General features: G+C 39.4%; 1 protein-coding gene across 6 annotated transcripts in view; it reads right to left on the reverse strand.

Moving 5' to 3' along the window:
- The window catches only part of TTC27 (tetratricopeptide repeat domain 27), a 183,897-nt gene that overhangs the window by 91,024 nt on the left and 68,409 nt on the right, over positions 1–24,464 (reverse strand). For all 6 annotated transcript variants that reach the window (XR_014234762.1, XM_082356717.1, XM_082356718.1 and 3 more), the window contains exon 10: positions 11,015–11,128. Coding sequence is in view for 5 of the 6 variants with exons in the window: in XM_082356717.1 (XP_082212843.1) it covers positions 11,015–11,128 (114 nt within the window). In the remaining variant the exon portion in view is untranslated. The remainder of the gene's footprint in view (positions 1–11,014; positions 11,129–24,464) is intronic.

Consider the following 24,464-nt stretch of genomic DNA (forward strand, 5'->3'; position numbering starts at 1 on the left):
GATGGCTTCACAGGTGAATTCTATGGAACATTTACAGAAGACCTAACACCCATCCTTCTCAAACTCTTCCAAAAAATTGCAGAGGAAGGAACATTCCCAAACTCATTCTATGAGGCCACCATCACCCTGATACCAAAACCAGACAAAGATAACTACAAAAAAAATTACAGACTAATATCACTGATGAATATGAATGCAAAAATCCTCAACAAAATACTAGCAAACAGAATCCAACAACACATTAAGAGGATCATACACCACGATCCAGTGGGATTTTCCCAGGGATGCAAGAATTCTTCAATAATGCAAATCAATCAATGTGATACACCATATTAACAAACTGAAGAATAAAAACCATATGATCATCTCAATAGATACAGAAAAAGCTTTTGACAAAATTCAACACCTGTTTATGATAAAACCTTCCAGCAAATAGGCCTAGAGGGAACCTACCACAACATAATAAAGGCCATATAGTACAAACCCACAGCAAACATCATTCACAATGGTGAAAAACTGAAAGCATTTCCTCTAAGATCAGGAACAAGACAAGGATGTCCACTCTCACCACTATTATTCAAGATAGTATTGGAAGTCCTAACCACGGCAATCAGAGAAGAAAAGGAAATAAAAGGAATACAAATTGGAAAAGAAGAAGTAAAACTGTCACTGTTTGCAGATGACATGATACTATACATAGAGAATCCTAAAGATGCCACCAGAAGACTACTAGAGCTAATCAATGAATTTGGTAAAGTTGCAGGATACAAAATTAATGCACAGAAATCTCTTCCATTCTTATACACTAATGATGAAAAATCTGAAACAGAAATTAAGGAAACACTCCCATTTACCACTGCAACAAAAAGAATAAAATACCTAGGAATAAACCTACCTAGGGAGACAAAAGACCTGTATGCAGAAAACTATAAGACACTGATGAAAGAAATTAAAGATGATACCAACAGATGGAGAGATATACCATGTTCTTGGATTGGAAGAATCAATTGTGACAATGACTATACTACCCAAAGCAATCTACAGATTCAATGCACTCCCTATCAAATTACCAATGGCATTTTTTACAGAACTAGAACAAAAAATCTTAAAATTTGTATGGAGACACAAAAGACCCCAAATAGCCAAAGCAGTCTTGAGGGAAAAAAACGGAGCTGGAGGAATCAGACTCCCTGACTTTAGACTATACTACAAAGCTAGAGTAATCAAGACAATATGGAACTGGCACAAAAACAGAAACATAGATCAATGGAACAAGATAGAAAGCTCAGAGATAAACCCACGCACCTATGGTCAACTAATCTATGACAAAAGAGGCAAGAATATACAATGGAGAAAAGACAGTCTCTTCAATAAGTGGTGCTGGGAAAACTGGACAGCTACATGTAAAAGAATGAAATTAGAACACTCCCTAACACCATACACAAAAATAAACTCAAAATGGATTCGAGACCTAAATGTAAGACCGGACACTATAAAACTCTTAGAGGAAAACATAGGAAGAACACTCTTTGACATAAATCACAGCAAGATCTTTTTTGATCCACCTCCTAGAGTAATGGAAATAAAAACAAAATAAACAAATGAGACCTAATGCAACTTCAAAGCTTTTGCACAGCAAAGGAAACCATGAACAAGATGAAAAGACAACCCTCACAATGGGAGAAAATATTTGCAAAACAAATCAACGGACAAAGGATTAATCTCCAAAATATATAAACAGCTCATGCAGCTCAATATTAAAGAAACAAACAACCCAATCCAAAAATGGGCAGAAGACCTAAATAGACATTTCTCTAAAGAAGACATACAGATGGCCAAGAAGCACATGAAAAGCTGCTCAACATCACTAATTATTAGAGAAATGCACATCAAAACTACAATGAGGTATCACCTCACACCAGTCAAAATGGGCATCATCAGAAAATCTACAAGCAACAAATGCTGGAGAGGGTGTGGAGAAAAGGGAACCCTCTTGTACTGTTGGTGGGAATGTAAACTGATATAGCCACTATGGAGAACAGTATGGAGGTTCTTTAAAAAACTAAAAATAGAATTACTGTATGACCCAGCAATCCCACTACTGGGCATATACCCAGAGAAAACCATAATTCAAAAAGACACATGCACCCCAATGTTCACTGCAGCACTATTTACAATAGCCAGGTCATGGAAGCAATCTAAATGCCCATCGACAGACGAATGGATAAAGAAGATGTGGTACATATATACAATGGAATATCGCCATAAAACGAACGAAATTGGGTCAATTGAAGAGATGTGGATGGATCTAGAGACTGTCATACAGAGTGAAATAAGTCAGAAAGAGAAAAACAAATATCATATATTAACACATATATGTGGAACCTAGAAAATGGAACAGATGGACTGGTTTGCAGGACAGAAATAGAGACACAGATATAGAGAACAAACATATGGACACCAAGCGGGGGAAAGCCGTGGGGGGGTGTGGGTGGTGGTGGGATGAACTGGGAGATTTGGATTGACATGTATATACTGATGTGTATAAAATGGATGACTAATAAGAACCTGCTATATAAAAAAATAAATAAAATTAAATTCAAAAAAAAAAAAGAGTGACCCAGGAAGGACTAAAAAAAAAAAAAAAAACAAAATTGATTTTTTTTTTTTGGATCAGACATGGCATGGGGGAGAAGCCAAATGATGGGGTGGGGGAGAAGCTGAATGATGATAGATAGGTAAGTACTTTATACACCATTGGTAAAAAGCAGGGTATAAATAAACACAACACTCAGTATTCAGCAAACATCCAATAAGTGCCTATACAAAAGTGAGTAAAACACAGAACCTGACCCCTCAAAAAAGCTCACATTCTAGCTGTGAAAATGGAAAGGTTTTCAAATAAAATATAATTTAGTAAATGCTAAAATACAGTATTAAGAATAGATGCTCTTTATGAAGGTTCCTTAAAATCTAAAAACAGAACTACCATACGACCCAGCAATCCCACTACTGGGCATACACTGTGAGAAAACCATAATTCAAAAAGAGTCATGTACCACAATGTTCACTGCAGCTCTATTTACAATAGCCAGGACATGGAAGCAACCTAAGTGTCCACTGACAGATGAATGGATAAAGAAGATGTGGCACATATTTACAATGGGATAATACTCAGCCATAAAAAGAAACGAAATTGAGTTATTTGTAGTGAGGTGGATGGACCTACAGTCTGTCATACAGAGTGAAGTAAGTCAGAAAGAGAAAAACAAATACCATAGGCTAACACATATATATGGAATCTAAAGAAAAAAAAATGGTTATGAAGAACCTAGGTGCAGGACAGGAATAAAGACGCAGATGTAGAGAATGGACTTGAGGACACGGGGAGGGGGAAGGGTGAGCTGGGACGAAGTGAGACAGTGGCATGGACTTATATATACTATCGAATGTAACATAGATAGCTAGTGGGAAGCAGTCACATAGCACAGGGAGATCAGCTCAGTGCTTTTTGACCACCTAGAGGGGTGGGATAGGGAGAGTGGGAGGGAGACGCAAGAGGGAGGAGATATGGGGATATATGTATATGCATAGCTGATTCACTTTGTTACAAAGCAGAAACTAACACACCACTGTAAAGCAATTATACTCCAATAAAGATGTTAAAAAAGAAAAAATAATAGATGTTCTAAAAATACTCATTTAAAAATTGTGAAATCTCAATTAGCTTCCACAGATAAGAAAATCAAACGGCAGTATGAACAGTCTCCAGTAACAGAAAACTGCTACAATCTCAAATTCCCAATTCAATGCAATGTTCCCAGAAATTCAAGGGTGAAGGAAAAAACTCTTGCCACGCAAACATCTTCAGAGGCACAACTACCTGGATAGGGACAGACCTTCACAATTTAAATTAACAGGTTTAAAACATAACTGGGTAATTAAAATTCATCAGCAAAATTACTTAATAATGAACATAAAGTAACCTAACATTAACCCTCAATGACTGAACTGAGTTTATCTAACACTTATATGAACGTTATTAGACAATGATGACATTTAGTTTGCACAAGTTTTTTTGGATTGGACATAAGTAAGATGGTTCCTTTGAATGTATGTGGTTTCAATTAATTTCCTTCATATTTGGATATGTACAATACATTGTTTTCATCATACTAAAGGAAAGAAGAAAAAGATGTGATCTTATGATAAAGAAAATATTGATTATTTGGACTTGGATCAGACATGGCATGGTGGGGTGGGGCAGAAGCAGAATGATGATAGATAGACAGGTAGTTTGTACCCCACTGGTAAAAAGCAGGGTATAAATAAATACTGGAGAATATAATATTTTAATTCAAGCTGCTTCTGAATTCTAAAATAACCAGTGTTTCCTTAAACATTATTTTGTTCATCATTACCACCATCATCATACTCCTGAAGATACAATAATTAAAGAACTCTAGCATAGAAAAATTTCCATTAGATAGGGTGCTTTTAATGCACTGCCCTCAACTTGGAGTTCCTTCTTCCTCTGTGGATCTTATAATATTGATTTATTTACCTTTAGGTGTGACACAACAGTCCCTTTCTAAGTTTGGCATGTCTCACTTAGACATCCCTTCCAAATCTGCCACCTTTAGGACCAGCCATTGCAACCTTTTTTTTTTTTTTTAACATCTTTATTGGAGTATAACTGCTTCACAATGGTGCATTAGTTTCTGCTCTATAACAAAGTGAATCAGTTATACATATACATATATCCCCATATCTCCTCCCTCTTGCGTCTCCCTCCCAACCTCCCTATCCCACCCCTCTAGGTGGTCACAAAGCACCGAGCTGATCTCCCTGTGCTACGCGGCTGCTTCCCACTAGCTATCTATCTTACATTTGGTAGTGTATATAAGTCCATACCACTCTCTCACTGTGTCCCAGTTCACCCTTCCCCCTCCCCGTGTCCTCAAGTCCATTCTCTGCATCTGCGTCTTTATTCCTGTCCTGCCCCTAGGTTCTTCATAACCGTTTTTTTTTTTCGTTTAGATTCCATATATATGTGTTAGCATACAGTATTTTTTTCTTTCTGACTTACTTCACTCTGTCTGACAGACTGTAGGTCCATCCACCTCACTACAAATAATTCAATTTCGTTTCTTTTTATGGCTGAGTAATATTCCATTGTATATATGTGCCACATCTTCTTTATCCATTCATCTGTCAATGGACACTTAGGTTGCTTCCATGTCCTGGCTATTGTAAACAGAGCTGCAGTGAACACTGTGGTACATGAATCTTTCTGAATTATGGTTTTCTCAGGGTATATGACCAGCAGTGGGATTGCTGAGTTGTATGGTAGTTCCATTTTTAGTTTTTTAAGGAACCTCCACACTGTTCTCCATATTAGCTGTATTAATTTACATTCCCACCAACAGTGCAAGAGGGTTCCCTTTTCTCCACACCATCTCCAGCATTTACTGTTTGTAGATTTTTTGATGATGGCCATTCTGACCAGTGTGAGATGATATCTCATTGTAGTTTTGATTTGCATTTCTCTAATGATTAATGAAGTTGAGCATTCTTTCATGTGTTTGTTGGCAATCTGTTTATCTTCTTTGGAGAAATGTCTACTTAGGTCTTCTGCCCATTTTTCAATTGGGTAGTTTGTTTTTTTGATATTGACCTGCATTAGCTGCTTGTAAATTTTGGAGATTAATCCTTTGTCAGTTGCTTCATTTGCAAATATTTTCTCCCATTCTGAGGGTTGTCTTTTCGTCCTGTTTATGGTTTCCTTTGCTGTGCAAATGCTTTTAAGTTTCATTAGATCCCATTTGTTTATTTTGTTTTCACTTCCATTTCTCTAGGAGCTGGGTCAAAAAGGATCTTGCTGTGATTTATATCATAGATTGTTCTGCCTAGGTTTTCCTCTAAGAGTTTGATAGTGTCTGGCTTTACATTTAGGTCTTTAATCCATTTTGAGTTTATTTATTTATTTTTTATTAAAATTTTTTTCTGACGTGTGAAATATCATTGATCTTTTTTTTTTTTTTTAATTTATGGTTGTGTTGGGTCTTCGTTTCTGTGCGAGGGCTTTCTCTCTAGTTGTGGCAAACGGGGGCCACTCTTCATCGCGGTGTGCGGGCCTCTATCGCGGCCTCTCTTGTTGTGGAGCGCAGGCTCCAGACGCGCAGGCTCAGTAATTGTGGCTCATGGGCCCAGTTGCTCCACGGCATGTGGGATCTTCCCAGACCAGGGCTCGAACCTGTGTCCCCTGCATTGGCAGGCAGATTCTCAACCACTGCGCCACCAGGGAAGCCCTTGAGTTTATTTTTGTGTATGGTGTTAAGGAGTGTTCTAATTTCATTCTTTTACATGTAGCTGTCCAGTATTCCCAGCACCACTTATTGAAGAGGCTGTCTTTTCTCCATTGTATATTCTTGCCTCCTTTATCAAAAATAAGGTGACCATATGTGCATGGGTTCATCTCTGGGCTTTCTATCCTGTTCCATTGATGTATACTTCTGTTTTTGTGCCAGTACCATACTGTCTTGATTACTGTCGCTTTGTAGCATAGTCTGAAGTCAGGGAGCCTGATTCCTCCAGCTCCATTTTTCTTTCTCAAGATTGTTTTGGCGATTCAGGGTCTTTTGTGTTTCCATATAAATTGTGAAATTTTTTGTTCTAGTTCTGTGAAAAAAAGCCATTGGTATTTTTTTTTAATTTTTATTTATTTATTTATTTATTTATTTATTTATTTATTTATTTATTTATTTATTTATTTATTTATGGCTGTGTTGGGTCTTCGTTTCTGTGCGAGGGCTTTCTCTAGTTGTGGCAAGCGGGGGCCACTCTTCATCGCGGTGCGCGGGCCTCTCACTATCGCGGCCTCTCTTGTTGCGGAGCACAGGCTCCAGATGCGCAAGCTCAGTAATTGTGGCTCACGGGCCCAGCTGCTCCGCGGCATGTGGGATCTTCCCAGACCAGGGCTCGAACCCGTGTCCCCTGCATTGGCAGGCAGATTCTCAACCACTGCGCCACCAGGGAAGCCCCATTGGTATTTTCTGATAGGGACTGCCCTGAATCTGTAGATTGCTTTGGATAGTATACTCATTTTCACAATGTTGATTCTTCCAATCCAAGAACATGGTATATCTCTCCATCTACTTGTATCATCTTTAATTTCTTTCATCAGTGTCTTATAGTTTTCTGCATACAGGTCTTTTGTCTCCTTAGGCAGGTTTATTCCTAGGTATTTTATTCTTTTTGTTGCAATGGTAAATGGGAGTGTTTCCTTAATTTCTCTTTCAGATTTTTCATCATTAGTGTATAGGAATGCAAGATATTTCTGTGCATTAATTTTGTATCCTGCTACTCTACCAAATTCATTGATTAGCTCTAGTATTTTTCTGGTAGCATGTTTAGGATTCTCCATGTATAGTATCATGTTATCTGCAAACAGTGACAGTTTTACTTCTTCTTTTCCAATTTGGATTCCTTTTATTTCTTTTTCTTCTGATTGCTGTGGCTAAAACTTCCAAAACTATGTTGAATAATAATGGTGAGAGTGGGCAACCTTGTCTTGTTCTTGATCTTAGAGGAAATGGTTTCAGTTTTTCACCATTGAGAACAATGTTTGCTGTGAGTTGGTCATATATGGCCTTTATTATGTTGAAATAAGTTCCCTCTCCGCCTACTTCCTGGACTTGATTGACTATTTCCTTTCCCATATTAGGGAAGTTTTCAACTATAATCTTTTCAAATATTTTCTCAGTCCCTTTCTTTTTCTCTTCTTCTTCTGAGACCCCTATAATTCGAATGTTGGTGCGTTTAATGTTGTCCCAGAGGTCTCTGAGGCTGTCCTCAATTCTTTTCATTCTTTTTTCTTTATTCTGCTCTGCGGTAGTTATTTCCACTATTTTATCTTGCAGGTCACTTATTCATTCTTCTGCCTCAGTCATTCTGCTATTGATTCCTTCTAGAGAATTTTTAATTTCATTGATTTTGTTGTTCATCACTGTTTGTTTGCGCTTTAGTTCTTCTAGGTCCTTCTTAAATGTTTCTTGTATTTTCTTCATTCTATTTCCAAGATTTTGAATCATCTTTACTATCATTACTCTGAATTCTTTTTCAGGTAGACTGCCTATTTCCTCTTCATTTGTTTGGTCTGGTGGGTTTTTACCTTGCTCCTTCATCTTCTGTGTGTTTCTCTGTCTTCTCATTTTGCTTAACTTAGTGTGTTTGGGATCTCCTTTTTGCAGGCTGCAAGTTTGTAGTTCCTGTTGTTTTTCGTGTCTGCCGCCAGTGGCTAAGGTTGGTTCAGTGGGTTGTGTAGGCTTCCTGGTGGAGGGGAATGGTGCCTGTGTTCTGGTGGATGAGGCTGGATCTTGTCTTTCTGGTGGGCAGGACTGTGTCAGGTGGTTTGTTTTGGGGTGTCAGTGACCTTATTATGATTTTAGGCAGCCTCTCTGCTAAGGGGTGGGGCTGTGTTCCTGTCTTGCTAGTTGTTTGGCATAGGGTGTCCATCACTGTAGGTTGCTGGTCGTTGAGTTGAGCTGGGTCTTAGCATTGAGATGGAGATCTCTGGGAGAGCTTTCGCCGTTTGATATTACGTGGAGCCGGGAGGTCTCTGGTGGACCAATGTCCTGAACTCAGCTCTCCCACCTCAGAGGCACAGGCCTGACACCCGGCTGGAGCACCATGACCCTGTCAGCCACACAGCTGCTAGTGTTGGAGGGTCTCCTGCAGAGGCGGGGGGTGGCTGTGGTTTACTGCAGGGACAAGGACACTGACAGCAGAAGTACTGGGAAGTACTCCTTGGAGTGAGCCCTCCCGGAGTCCGCCATTAGCCCCAGCAAAAAGCCGGTCTGCATCCTTCAATGTAACTGCCTGTTACTGTGTAAGTTAAAGTCCAGACTCTGTCATTAACTAGCCAGGCAAACTGGGGCAAGTCACCTGACCTCATCATACCTGTATTTCTTCAACTTATCATGTGACAAGATTAAGCTTTTCCCTAAGAGTTCCTTCTAGCTTTTTTTTTTTTCTGCTTTAACACTTTATCATTTTACCACTTTGTACAGCTGAGGAAGGGAATACATTTCCACAGAAACTAAAACAGAATTTTTTTAAAACATTGTTTTATATATACATGTATTTTTAAAATCATTTTCCTCTTATTCTTCAGGGATGCAATAACTTCAACAATTAGTAATATCAAACTCTGAATCAGAGGAATTGGCAAAAGTTCAGATTATGAAGTAAATGGCTCAACAAGTGACAGAAAATTAGACAAATTTTGTCCAATTCATCTTGTTCCATGATCTGACTAATTTCCAAATTTTCTGGGTTGGGGAGTGAAAAGATTTTCTCTGATTTTCCCCGTAGAGGCAGGAATAACAACTCCCTCATGCTGTTGTATAGGTAGAAAGGTATACCACTCTCTTCATCACATAGCATTTGCATGGCAAGATGAAGAGACCCCAGATATAGTAAGGCCAAGACAGGGGCAAAGGGCCAAAGCATGGTGATTTGGCTCTTTCTTCAAATCCATTTTCCCCAAGCAAAGCACATCCTGTTTATTTGATATCTAAAAGCATCATCTGCACAATTCAGAGAATCATGCAGGTTTCAAACTGGAAAGCTAGGAAAGATACAGAACCTAAGGAATAACTTTGTATTATATTTCCAGCAGCATCAATAGAGTGCTCTAAGCTTAGTGAGGTGTCCATCAGAAATACTTTTAAACACAGAAATAAAATATTCTTCATTAGTTTAAAAAAAAAACCACTTTGGAATAGAGACTATTTATTCCAGTTCATCAGTGAATATTTTTGCATTAGGATGAATTTTGTTTCCTCATACAATCTATGCCTGTGATACTGCATACCTTTTTCACTACCTCTTGTATTATCTCTTTACCACTCACCACAAATCTATGCTATAAGTACAGTTATTATTACCCTCTTATATAGGTAATGAAAATGAAACTTAGGGATGTGATGCTGTGATATAATAAGAAATATGTAAGCTCTGGTTCCCAGCACAGAGCTTCTAAAACTCTTGTAACTTCCTGAGTGGTAGGGTTAGAAGAGTGTCTTTTGTTATCCATAGTAAGTCCCTTTCACCATACCTGAGCTTATGGCAATGAGGTGACTCTGGGAGGATGGGGGCCGGTTGTCAGAGGAACCAACCATGTGACTGGGGGGTTGAAACTTCCAGCCCCCCCCCAAGGTCCGGGGAGGGAAAAAGGGCTGGGGATTGAGGTAATCACCAATGGCCACTGATTTAATCAATCATGCCCACATAATAGATACTCCATAAAAACCCCCAAAACAAAGAGGTTCAGAGAGCACCCATATTGGAAAATGCACCGACGTTCTGGGAGGGGGAGTGCGCCCCAAACTCCACAAAGACAGAAGCTCCTTTGCTCAGGATCCTTGCCCTATATACCTCTTCATCTGGCCGTTCATTTGGATCCTTTATAACATCCTTTATAATAAACCAGTAATAGTAATTAAGTGTTTCCCTGAGTTCTGTGAGCCAGTTCTAGCAAATTATCAAACCTGAGGTAAGGAGGAGGTCGTGAGAACCCCTGATTTATAGCCAGTCAGTCAGAAGTAGAAGACTTGAGATTGGAATCTGAAGTGGGAGGCAGTCTTTTGGAACTTAGCCCTTAACCTATGGGGTCTGCACTAATTCCAGGTAGGGTCAGAATTGAATTAAATTGTAGGACACCCAGTTGATGTCCACAAGGAAATGAAGAAATGCTTGGTGTGAAAGACCCACACACTTGGCGTCAGAAATGTTGAGTAGCAGAACAGCTCTCCTTTAGAAAGGTTAAATACTACGGTCACAGAGCTAAGTGACAGAGTTGGGCTTTGGAGTCAAGCAAACTCTAAAACAACACTCTTCAATAATAAAACGTGTTAGAGAAAAATGACTTTATACTCACAACAAACATGTACGGTTATTGACAACAATAAAGAGCTGGAAGAATAACAAAAATTGCCACATTAATTCTTACCTGTGTCTGCCTCATTGCCCGTTCCACTCGGCGTATGCTTCCTCTCTCAAGTTTTGTCCGGAGGATCAAAGCTGATGTCTGAATGGCCCAGAACTTGGGTTGTGAAAGCAAACACTGATGGGAAGAAAGAAAGAAAGAAAAAAAAAAAAAAAGACCACAGAAGGAATGGATAAGCTGGATAAGTCCACTCTGAATATAACAAAATGAATATATCAGGTAGAGCTGAGTGCAGATTTGAAAATCATCTCAGTGAAAAATAATAAAAGACAACATGCGCTTTCAAATATTTTTTATGAAGAATGTGTTCATCTGAGCAGAGTCATTACTTAACCTAGTTGACCTGTTCTACTGAATAAATTCCTTAAGTAATGAATCAGAATATTTCCAGATAATCAAAAAGGTAAGCAGAATATATCATACCATAAATTAATAAATCTTTTTATCTCACGAGTTATTAAAAAATGTGAGAAAATAAACTACATAAAATAAATGCCATCTTTCTCAAATTTGAAATAAATTTTTAAAAATCATCCAAACTCACAAACGAAAACACATAATTGGAAATCTGGTAACTTTCACTTAAATATCCTAATCCACTGATGCAAATGCAAATCAAACTTTAAGAAAACCACTCTAAAATTTTTGAGAATGCTTTCTAGTCTTGGTTAGGGTAGGGAGTCTCTAATTTTAGTTAAAATGCTATCCTAGAGAGGGTATCTTAAGAAAGACTGGCTCATAAGAAAACTTTGAATATGCACATACTGAATCCTAGCCCCAGAGAAAGCTGTGACCAACCATCAGTTCACAGAGTGCAGTAGAAACCACTGAATATGACCACAAATGTAGTGGGGAAAAAGTGGAAGTTTTGGGTGCGTGAAAACAGGGGCAAAATGTATTATGAGACAATAGGGACTGATTGGTATAATGAACACAACTTAAGCTCTTTGCTGATGACATGGAAACCAATGCTGTCCCTGAGTGATCATTCACAACAATAACTTTCAGTGAAGATTGCTTTGAAGAAAGGCAAAAGGCTTATTCGTCTGAAAGCTGACTACATCCTTGATTATTTGCTTATTTCTAAAAGTCAGGTATAAAACACATCCTAGTTAATTAGCATCCAATTAATCATTCATAACCTAGCTGTGCACTAGAAGGAGAAGCTTTTGGTATTTTAAAAGTAAATCAGGGCTTCCATGGTGGCGCAGTGGTTGAGAATCTGCCTGCCAATGCAGGGGACACGGGTTCGATCCCTGGTCTGGGAAGATCCCACATGCCGCGGAGCAACTGGGCCCGTGAGCCACAATTACTGAGCCTGTGCGTCTGGAGCCTGTGCGCCGCGATAGTGAGAGGCCCGCGCACTGCGATGAAGAGTGGCCCCCACTTGCCACAACTAGAGAGAAAGCCCTTGCAAAGAAACGAAGACCCAACACAGCCATAAATAAATAAATAAATAAAAGTAAATCAGATCCCTGAGAGCAGGATCTGGGCATCGGTGTTTTTTAAAACACTCCCCAGGTAATTCTAAGGCATAGCCAAATTTAAGAACTAGTAGGCTAAGCTAATACAAGTATTTGTTTTTGGTCAAATTCCCTTGTAACTCCAAATTCTCATTAAAAGTTAGCAAGAAATCCTTCAATGTAGTATATATAAACTATATCACCGTCCCTGCAACGCCTTACTGTACCATGCCCAGCTCACTTCCATCATTTCTAATACCTGCCTGGCCCCTACAGGTATGTGAATTTTCAACTCCAAATCTTTGCCAACTTTCTTACAATAAAAAGGAGAATGAAGCACCAACAGGTTAGATCACTTGCTCAATGTCACACCTTCATTAGGAGCAAAAGCTGATTCTAATACTTGGTCTCGATTCCCAAAACAACGTCTTTTTTTTTTTTGGAAATTGCACTGGGCTGCATGAGCTTCAACCATTTTCATTTTGTAACTGAAATATAGTTGACATACAATATTATATCAGTTTCAAGAGTACTACAGGGCTTCCCTGGTGGCGCAGTGGTTAAGAATCCGCCTGCCAATGCAGGGGGCACGGGTTCGAGCCCCGGTCCAGGAAAATCCCACATGCCTCAGAGCAACTAAGCCCATGCGCCACAACTACTGAGTCTGCGCTCTAGAGCCCGCAAGCCACAACTACTGAGCCCGCGCGCCTAGAGTCCATGCTCCGCAACAAGAGAAGCCACTGCAATGAGAAGCTCACGCACTGCAAGGAAGAGTAGCCCCTGCTCCCCGCATCTAGAGAAAGCCCACACACAGCAACAAAGACCCAACGCAGCCAAAAATTTAAAAATTATTAAAAAAAAGAGTACTACATAATGATTTGATATTTGCATACATTATAAAGTGATCACCACAATAAGTCCAGTAACCATCTTTTCCCATACAAAATTATTACAATATTATTGACCATATTCCTCACGTTGTATATTATCAATATATCCCCATGACTTATTTTATTCTATAACTGGATGTTTGTAAGTCTTAATCTCCTTTACCTATTTCGCCCACCCCACTTCACTTTCTGGCAACCACCCATTTCTTTGAATCTGTGAGTCTGTTTTCATCTTGTTTTGTTTATTTGCTTGTTTTGTTTTTTAGATTCACCATATAAGTAAGATCATGCAATCTTTCTCTGTCTGACTTATTTCACTTAGCATAATACCCTCTAGATCCATCCATGTTGTCGCAAATGGCAAGATTTCACTTTTTTACGGCCGCAGAACATATTTACATTGTTTTCTTAACACTTTCTCCAAGGAAGTGGATGACAATACCCAGGAAACACTGGTAGAGTATTGTAAGAAGAGGACTCAGTAAAGAACTTTAGGAAACTGCTCTATTAAAGGGAAGTGGAAGAAGAGGAGTAAACAAAGAATACGCAAATAAGGGAGAAGGAGAATCAGAAGAATAAATTCTTACTGAAATGTGTTCATTCATTAATTCACTTGAGCGCCTACTCTGTACAAGGCAGTGTGCACGAGGCCCCAGGGACAAAGTAGCAAGCAAGACAGACAAGGTCCCTGCCCTCAGAGAACTTACATTCTAATGCAATGACTATTAAGTAACCTAATTCTTCTATAAGTTTGCAAATTAAAATATTTTTATCTCTTTGGAATACAGTTATATGGCACTATAAATATATACATGATGAAACAGAAGACATGAAATAAGTAAATCTGCACACTGATTCTACTACCTACACTGGGTCGCCTGTTTTCTCTTCATTTTATTAAAGGGACCGTCTCAGTAACCTCATGACAGGATGGAAGAGCACTGAGGAAATGGCTCTGTAGAACAGTGGGGATAATCTCCAAGTCAGCCAGAGCTTGATCAGAATCCCAGCTCCACTAAGTGAGGTGATTAGCTGGGTGACCTTGGGAAGCCACCTGACCTCTTAGGATCTCATTTTCCTCCTAACATAGGAGTAGTAACTCCCATCTCTCACAAACTTGTGAGGATTAAATAAGCATGAATAGGTAACACTTAACAAGCCTCTGAGAGTACCTGCTAAAAAGCACATGTGGTCCCCTCTGGGATTTCTCCTCCTATAATGCTTTCTCTCACCCTCAGCAGGAATGCACCATCCAGAGTGGGCACAGGTGATGGCCCTAACCATCAGCTACCCCCAAAATATGGCACCTGGGCATACAGAGCATTTTAAGCTGAAGGAGTCTGAGAAAACAGCCGAAGCAGGAAGATCACTCTGACCTTCCCACTGCCCTTTTCTCCTGAAACAGGTCATAAAACTCTCATGTGAGAGGTGCCTTCCCTATACCCAGAGGAAAGGTGCATCCTTATCTCTGAAGACAAAGGGACCCTGAGAAGAATCCCAACAAGCAGGCCTTACTAAGTTTCTCCCAGTTTACTACCCTTACCTTTGAACTATCATACTCCTCCACGACTGCCCACACTTCATCAAACCTAGCACAAAAATACTCAGGTTGAACTGTTTCATCAGGTCTTCATTTCCTTATGAAGACTTCTGTGTCACACAAAATCTCTATTAAGTAATGTGTGCACTTTTTTCCTGTTAATCTGTCTTTGTCAGTTTAATTTGCGGACCCAGTCTGGAACCCTAAGAGCGTGGAGGAAAACTCTGTCCTCCCCCACAGTCCCCAGCCACACGGTCACTTTACACCAATAACATCATGGCACATGGGCCAGCACAGGCCGTGGGCTTGTCAGTTAAAGCCTAGCTTTAAAAGGTTTGCATACCAAAGTGGGGAGATATTTTCCTCGGAAAACTACCAACTCAGACTGTTTTCTATGCTGGCATGAGAACAAGAGTTTGAGACTTTTATGTGAAGCTCAAGCAAAACATTCTCACTAAACGCTGAAAGTAAAATGCAATCTGAAAAACAGACATTTGAAAAGCTTTAAAGAAGGAACTGACTGGATAATGATATCACTGAAGAATGCATTTATCTTATATTTGTTTGGCTGGGAGATATACAGACTTGGGAAAGTCTTTCTAAAAGGAGGTAACTGCAGATAGGCTGTGTTTAATATATCTTACACAACACTGCTGCCCACAAGGTAAAAATCAGTCAGAATATGAGACATTAGGTAAAGAAAAAGAAAATTAAACAGGACATATATGCTTTAATGCTCTATATAGTTGAAGAATGTTCATTTTATTGCTAAATAATATTTCACTGCAATATACAATTTATTTAACCATTATCCTGCTAATGGGCATTTAGGTAGTTTCCAATCTGGAGCTATTACAAATGTGCTATGAACATTCTAGATGTGTTATCAGAATGTGCCATCATTTTAGGTGAACATGTACAAGTATTTCTGTTGGACATATACTTAGGAGTGAAATTGCTAGGTCAGAGTATTTAGCTTTCATGAATACACCCAATCTTCTAAAAGGTTTTCCACTTTACACTCTTATTAGAAACATTAGAGAGTCCTTGTTACTTTACAACCTTGCAACACTCAATATTGTCTATTTTTTACATTTTAGCCATTCTGGTGGGTATTTAGTAGTATTCCGTTATGGTTAATTTTCACTTCTCTAACGAATTTGCATTTCTCTACTGGTTAATAAAGTTGTGCACCTTTTAATACGTTAATGACCATTTTAATGCCTCTCTTTTAAGTCCCTATTGAAGTCCTTTGCCTGCTGTTTTCTATTGGGTTGTCAAAATTTTTCTTGGGCTTCCCTGGTGGCACAGTGGTTAAGAATCCGCCTGCCAATGCAGGGGACAAGAGATTGAGCCCTGGTCTGGGAAGATTCCACATGCCATGGAGCAACTAAGCCGTGTGCCACAACTACTGAGCCTGCGCTCTAGAGCCCGCGAGCCACAACTACTGAAGGCCAGGCACCACAACTACTGAAGCCCGCACACCTAGAGCCTGTGCTCCGCAACAAGAGAAGCCACCGCACTGCAACGAAGAGTAGCCCCTGCTCACCGCAACTAGAAAAAGCCCACACGCAGCAACAAAGACCCAATGCAGCCAAAAATAAATAAATAAATCAATTAAAAAAATTTTTTTCTTGATGATTTGTTAAATATTCTTTATATTTTCTGAACACAAGCCCCCCTGTCTTTTTGTTGGAAGAGGGTAACATATTCTTCTTATTTGACAAATACACAACACATACTCGTGCTGGCAAGGCACTGGTCTAAGTGCTTTACAAATATTAACAGTATCTTTTGATATTTAAAGTGTTTAATATTACTAGTCATCCAGTTTATCGTTTTTTGTTTTATGGTTAGAGCTTTATTGTCCTTTTTGATCGTCCTAAGGTCTCAAAGATGTTCTCCTGTAGTTTTCCTCTAAAAACTTTACAGTTTTGCTTTTTACTTCCACATATTCCATTTGGAATTGATTTTTTGTATATCTAGTATGATACAGGGGTTAAGGTAGCTTTTTTCCATACGTAAATAAATCATCTAGTACCATGTACTGAAAAGCCTACCCTTTCCCCACTGCACTGCAATGCCAGATTTGACATAAGTCAGATGAACTGCGTATGTATGGCTCTGTTTTTGGACTCTCTATCTGTTCCGCTAGTTAGTCTGTATTTCCTCGTGTCAAAATGTCTTAATTCAGTGTTTCTCAAACTTTCAAGTGCATAAGAATAATCTAGAAAGATTGTTAAAACACAGACCCCTTGGCCCCAACCCCAGAGATGCTGATTCAACAGGCTGTGAAGTGGAGCCGGAGAAATTCCGTTTCTAACAAGCTCCCAGGTGAAGCTGAGGCTGCCAGTCCAAGAACCACAACATGCGAAGCTCTGCCTTAACTGATATAGTTTTATAATAAGTCTTGGTATCTGCCAGTGGAAGTACTCCAATTCTGTTCTTCATGACTGACTTCGCTATTCTTAGCCTTTCACATTTCCATATGAATTGTAAAGTCAGCTTGAGTTCCACAAAACCAGAAAAAACAACAGCAACAGCAACCACAAAAATCAAGCGCTGGGATTTTGTTACGGATTGCATTGATAATGTAGGTTAATTTGAGGAGACTTGAAATTTTAAAATATTGAGCCCCCCACGAACATAGCATATTCCTCTATTTAGGTCTTCATTAATTTGTCTTAATAATGTTTTGTAGATTTTAGGACAGAGGGCTTGTAAATCCTTTGACAGATTCACTCCTAGGAATTTGATGTTTTTAACATTATTGCAGGTGCTATCTTATTCCCCTCTTCTTAATTTTTTTTAATTGTGGTAAGATACATATAACATAAAATGTATCCTCTTGACCATTTTTAACTGTACAGTTTACTTATGCAACCAATCTCTAGAATTCTTCTCATCCTGCAACTGAAACTCTATACCCATTAAACAACAATTCCCCACTTCACCCCACGGCAACAACCACCATGCTCCTTTATGGTTTGTTTGTTTGCTTTTTGTTTTGGGTTTATTTTTTAATTTTTTTTGGGGGGGGGCCGTGTTTTTTTGGGCATGGCATGTAGAATTTTAGTTCCCCGACCAGGGATCGAATCCATGCCCCCTGCAGTGGAAGTGCAGAGTCTTAACCACTGGACTGCCAGGGAAGTCCCCACCATGCTACTTTTTCTTTCTATGAATTTGATTACTCTAGGTACCTCATATAAATAAGTGGAAACAGGCAGTTGCAAATGCTATCTTTTTAAAGTTCATTTATTTTTACCTGGAGCCTATTAATTAAAGCAATTTGATGAAATGTTGCCTCACTAAATTGAGTACTGGCTAAAAATCCAGTAAAAACAAACACTTAAGAAAGAAATTTGGGAGAGTTTCAAGATGGCAGAAGAGTAAGACGTGGAGATCACCTTCCTCCCCACAAATACATAAGAAATACATCTACATGTGGAACAACTCCTACAGAACACATACTGAATGCTGGCAGAAGAACTCAGACCTCCCAAAAGGCAAGAAACTCCCCACGTACCTGGATAGGGCAAAAGAAAAAAGAAAAAAAAGGGACAAAAGAATAGGGACGGGACCTGCACCAGTGGGAGGGAGCTGTGGAGGAGGAAAGGTTTCCACACACTAGAAAGGCCCTTCACTGGTGGAGACAAGGGTGGTGGGGGGAGAAGCTTCGGAGCCACGGAGGAGAGCGCAGCAACAGGGGTGCAGGGGGCAAAGCAGAGAGATTCCCTCACAGAGGATCAGTGCCGATCAGCACTCACCAGACCGAGAGGCTTGTCTGCTCACCTGCCAGGGTGAGCGGGGGCTGGGAGTTGAGGCTCCGGCTTCAGAGGTCAGATCCCAAGGAGAGGACGGGGATTGGCTGCGTGATCACAGCCTGAAGGGGGCTAGTGAGCCACAGCTAGCCGGGAGGGAGTCCAGGAAAAAGTCTGGAGCTGCTGAAGAGGCAAGAGACCATTGTTTTGGGGTGCACGAGAAGAGGGGATTCAGAGCACCACCTAAACGAGCTCCAGAGACAGGCGCGAGCCGCGGCTAACAGAGCAGACCCCAGAGACGAGCATGAAATGCTAAGGCTGCTACTCCGGCCACCAAAAAGCCTGTGTGCAAGAACAGGTCACTATCCACACCTCCCCTCCCAGGAGCCAGTGCATCCCGCCACTGCCAGGGTCCCGTGATCCAGGGACAACTTCCCCAGGAGAACGCATGGTGCGCCTCAGGCTGTTGCAATGTAACTCTGGCCTCTGCCGCTGCAGGCTCGCCCCGCATTCCGTACCATCCCTCCCCCCGACCTGAGTGAGCCAGAGCCCCCTAATCAGCTGATACTTTAACCCCACCCTGTCTGAGCGGGGGAACAGACACCCTCAGGTGACCTACACGCAGAGGCGGAGCCAAATCCAAAGCTGAACCCCAGGAGCTGTGCGAACAAAGAAGAGAAAGGGAAATCTCTCCCAGCAGCCTCAGGAGCAGCAGATTAAACCTCCACAATCAACTTGATGTACCCTGCATCTGTGGAATACCTGAATAGACAACGAATCATCCCAAATTGAGGAGGTGGACTTTGGGAGCAACGATATATACATACTTTTCCTTTTTCTCTTTTTGTGCATGTGTATGTGTATGCTTTTGTGTGTGATTTTGTCTGTATAGCTTTGCTTTTACCATTTGTCCTGGGGTTCTGTCTGTCCGTTCTTTCTTAATTTTTCTTAGTATAGTTTTTAGTGCTTGTTATCATTGCTGGATTTGGTTTTTGGTTTGGTTGTTCTCCCTTTCTTTCTTTTTTTTTAATTACCTTGCAAATTTTTTTTATTTTTATTATTTTTTATTTTTATAACTTTTATTTTATTTTATTTATTTTTCATTCTTTCTTTCTTTTCTCCCTTTTATTCTGAGCCATGTGGATGACTGGGTCTTGGTGCTCTGGTCGGGCGTCATGCCTGTGCCTCTGAGGTGGGAGAGCCAAGTTCAGGAAATTGGTCCACCTGAGACCACCCAGCTCCATGTAATATCAAACAGCGAAAATCTCCCAGAGATCTCCATCTCAATGCCAACACCCAGCTCCACTCAACGACCAGCAAGCTACAGTGCTGGACACCCCATGCCAAACAACTAGCAAGACAGGAACACAACCCCACCCACTAGCAGAAAAGCTGCCTAAAATCATAAGGGCACAGACACCCCAAAACACACCACCAGACGCGGTCCTGCTCACCAGAAAGACAAGATCCAGCCTCATCCACCAGAACACAGGCACCAGTCCCCTCCACCAGGAAGCCTACACAATCCACTGAACCAACCTTAGCCACTGGCAGCAGACACCAAAAAAAACGGGAACTACGACCTGCAGCCTGTGAAAAGGAGACCCCAAACACAGTAAGTTACGCAAAATGAGAAGACAGAGAAACACACAGCAGATGAAGGAAAAAGGTAAAAACCCACCAGACCAAACAAATGAAGAAGAAATAGGCAGTCTACCTGAAAAAGAATTCAGAACAATGATAGTAAAGATGATCCAAAATCTTGGAAATAGAATGGAGAAAATACAAGAAACATTTAACAAGGACCTAGAAGAACTAAAGCGCAAACAATGATGAACAACACAATAAATGAAATGAAAAATCTCTGCAAGGAATCAATAGCAGAATAACTGAGGCAGAAGAATGGATAAGTGACCTGGAAGATAAAATAGTGGAAATAACTACTGCAGAGCAGAATAAAGAAAACAGAATGAAAAGAATGGAGGACAGTATCAGAGACCTCTGGGACAACATTGAACACACCAACATTCAAATTATAGGGGCCCCAGAAGAAGAAGAGAAAAAAAAAGGGACTGAGAATATATTTGAAGAGATTATAGTTGAAAACTTCCCTAATATGGGAAAGGAAATAGTTGATCAAGTCCAGGAAGCGCAGAGAGTCCCATACAGGATAAATCCAAGGAGAAACATGCCAAGACACATATTAATCAAACTATCAAAAATTAAACAGAAACAAAAAATATTAAAAGCAGCAAAGGAAAAACAACAAATAACATACAAGGGAATCCCCATAAGGTTAACAGCTGATCTTTCAGCAGAAACTCTGCAAGCCAGAAGGCAGTGGCAGGACATATTTAAAGTGATGAAAGGGAAAAACCTACAACCAAGATTACTCTACTCAGCTAGGAACTCATTCAGATTTGATGGAGAAATTAAAACCTTTACAGACAAGCAAAACCTAAGAGAATTCAGCACCACCAAACCAGCTTTACAACAATTGCTAAAGGGACTTCTCTAGGCAGGAAACACAAGAGAAGGAAAAGACCCACAATAACAAACCCAAAACAATTAAGAAAATGGTAATAGGAACAGACATATTGATAATTACCTTAAATGTAAATGGATTAAATGCTCCAACCAAAAGACACAGGCTGGCTGAATGGATACCAAAACAAGACCCATATATATGCTGTCTACAAGAGACCCACTTCAGACCTAGGGACACATACAGACTGAAAGTGAGGGGGTGGAAAAAAACAGTCCATGCAAATGGAAATCAAAAGAACGCTGGAGTAGCAATTCTCATAACAGACAGAAAAGACTTTAAAACAAAGACTATTACAAGAGACAAAGAAGGACACTACATAATGATCAAGAGATCAATCTAAGAAGAAGATATAACAATTGTAAATATTTATGCACCCAACAGAGGAACACCTCAAACATAAGGCAAACGCTAACAGCCATAAAAGGGGAAATCGACAGTAACACAATCATAGTAGGGGACTTTAACACCCACTTTCATTAATGGACACATCATCCAAAATGAAAATAAATAAGGAAACACAAGCTTTAAATGATACATTAAACAAGATGGACTTCATTGATATTTATAGGACATTCCATCCAAAAACAACAGAATACACTTTCATCTCAAGTGCTCATGGAACGTTCTCCAGGACAGGTCATATCTTGGGTCACAAATCAAGCCTTGGTAAATTTAAGAAAATTGAAATCGTATGAAGTATCTTTTCCAACCAGAGTGCTATGAAACTAGATATCAATTACAGGAAAAAATCTGTAAAAAATACAAACACATGGAGTCTAAACAATACACTACTTAATAACAAAGAGAACATTGAAGAAATCAAAGAGGAAATCAAAAAATACCTAGAAACAAATGACAATGAAAACACTATCACCCAAAACCTATGGGATGCAGCAAAACCAGTTTTAAGAGGGAAGTTTATAGCAATACAATTCTACTTTAAGAAACAAGGAACATCTCAAATAAACAATCTAACCTCGTACCTAAAGCAATTAGAGAAAGAAAAACAAAAAAAACCCAGGGTTAACAGAAGGAAAGAAATCATAAAGATCAGATCAGAAATAAATGAAAAAGAAATGAAGGAAACAGTAGCAAAGATCAATAAAACTAAAAGCTGGTTCTTTGAGAAGATAAACAAAATTGATAAACCATTAGCCAGACACATCAAGACTAAAAGGGAGAAGACTCTAATCAATAGAATAAGAAATGAAAAAGGAGAAGTAACAACTGACACTGCAGAAATACAAAGGATCATGAGAGATTACTACAAGCAACTCTATGCCAATAAAAAGGACAACCTGGAAGAAATGGACAAATGCTTAGAGAAGCACAACCTTCCGAGACTGAACCAGGAAGAAATAGAAAGTATAAACAGACCAAACACAAGCACTGAAATTGAAACTGTGATTAAAAACCTTCCAACAAACAAAAGCCCAGGACCAGATGGCTTCACAGGTGAATTTTATCAAACATTTACTGAAGAGCTAACACCTATCCTTCTCAAACTCTTCCAAAATATAGCAGAGGGAGGATCACTCCCAAACCCATTCTACAAGGCCACCATCCCCCTGATTCCAAAACCAGACAAAGATGTCACAGAAAAAGAAAACTACAGGCCAATATCACTGATGAACGCTGATGCAAAAATCCTCAACGAAATGCTAGCAAACAGAATCCAACAGCACATTAAAAGGATCATACACCATGATCAAGTGGGGTTTATCCCAGGAATGCAAGGATTCTTCAATATATGCAAATCAATCAATGTGATACATCATATTAACAAATTGAAGGAGAAAAACCATATGATCATCTCAATAGATGCAGAAAACACTTTCGACAAAATTCAACACCCATTTATGATAAAAACCTCCAGAAAATAGGCCTAGAGGGAACTTACATCAACATAATAAAGGCCGTATATGACAAACCCACAGCCAACATCATCCTCAATGGTGAAAAACTGAAACCATTTCCACTAAGATCAGGAAAAGACAAGGTTACCCGCTCTCACCACTATTATTCAACATAGTGTTGGAAGTTTTAGCCACAGCAATCACAGAAGAAAAGGAAATAAAAAGAATCCAAATCAGAAAAGAAGAAGTAAAGCTGTCACTGTTTGCTGATGATATGATACTATACATAGAGAATCCTAAAGATGCTACCAGAAAACTACTAGAGCTAATCAATGAATTTGATAAAGTAGCAGGGCACAAAATTAATGCACAGAAGTCTCTTGCATTCCTATATACACTAATGATGAAAAATCTGAAAGAGAAATTAAGGAAACACTCCCATTTACCATTGCAACAAAAAGAATAAAATACCTAGGAATAAACCTACCTAAGGAGACAAAAGACCTGTATGCAGAAAACTATAAGACATGGATGAAAGAAATTAACGATGACACCAACAGATGGAGAGATATACCATGTTCTTGGGTTGGAAGAATCAACATTGTGAAGATGAGTATACTACCCAAAGCAATCTACAGATTCAATGCAATCCCTATTAAAAAATACCAATGGCATTTTTCACAGAACTAGAACAAAAAATTGCACAATTTGTATGGAAACACAAAAGACACTGAATAGCCAAACCAATCTTCTGAAAGAAAAACGGAGCTGCAGGAATCAGGCTCCCTGACATCAGACTATACTACAAAGCTACAGTAATCAACACAGTATGGTACTGGCACAAAAACAGAAATATAGATCAATGGAACAGGATAGAAAGCCCAGAGATAAACCCACGTACATATGGTCACCTTATTTTTAATAAAGGAGGGAAGAATATATAATGGAGAAAAGACAGCCTCTTCAATAAGTGGTGCTGGGAAAACTGGACAGCTACATGTAAAAGAATGAAATTAGAACACTCCTTAACACCGTACACAAAAATAAACTCAAAATGGATTAAAGACCTAAATGTAAGGCCAGACACTATCAAACTCTTAGAGGAAAACATAGGGAGGACGCTCCATGACATAAATCACAGCAATATCCTTTTTGACCCACCTCCTAGAGAAATGGGAATAAAAACAAAAATAAACAAATGGGACCTAATGAAACTTAAAAGCTTTTGCACAGCAAAGGAAACCATAAACAAGACGAAAAGACAACCCTCAGAATGGGAAAAAATATTTGCAAATGAAGCAACTCACAAAGGATTAATCTCCAAAATTTACAAGCAGCTCATGCAGCTCAATATCAAAAAAACAAACAACCCAATCCAAAAATGGCAGAAGACCT

This window comes from Balaenoptera borealis, assembly GCF_965194805.1.
Source record: "Balaenoptera borealis genome assembly, chromosome: 15".
Classification (NCBI taxonomy): domain Eukaryota; kingdom Metazoa; phylum Chordata; class Mammalia; order Artiodactyla; family Balaenopteridae; genus Balaenoptera; species Balaenoptera borealis.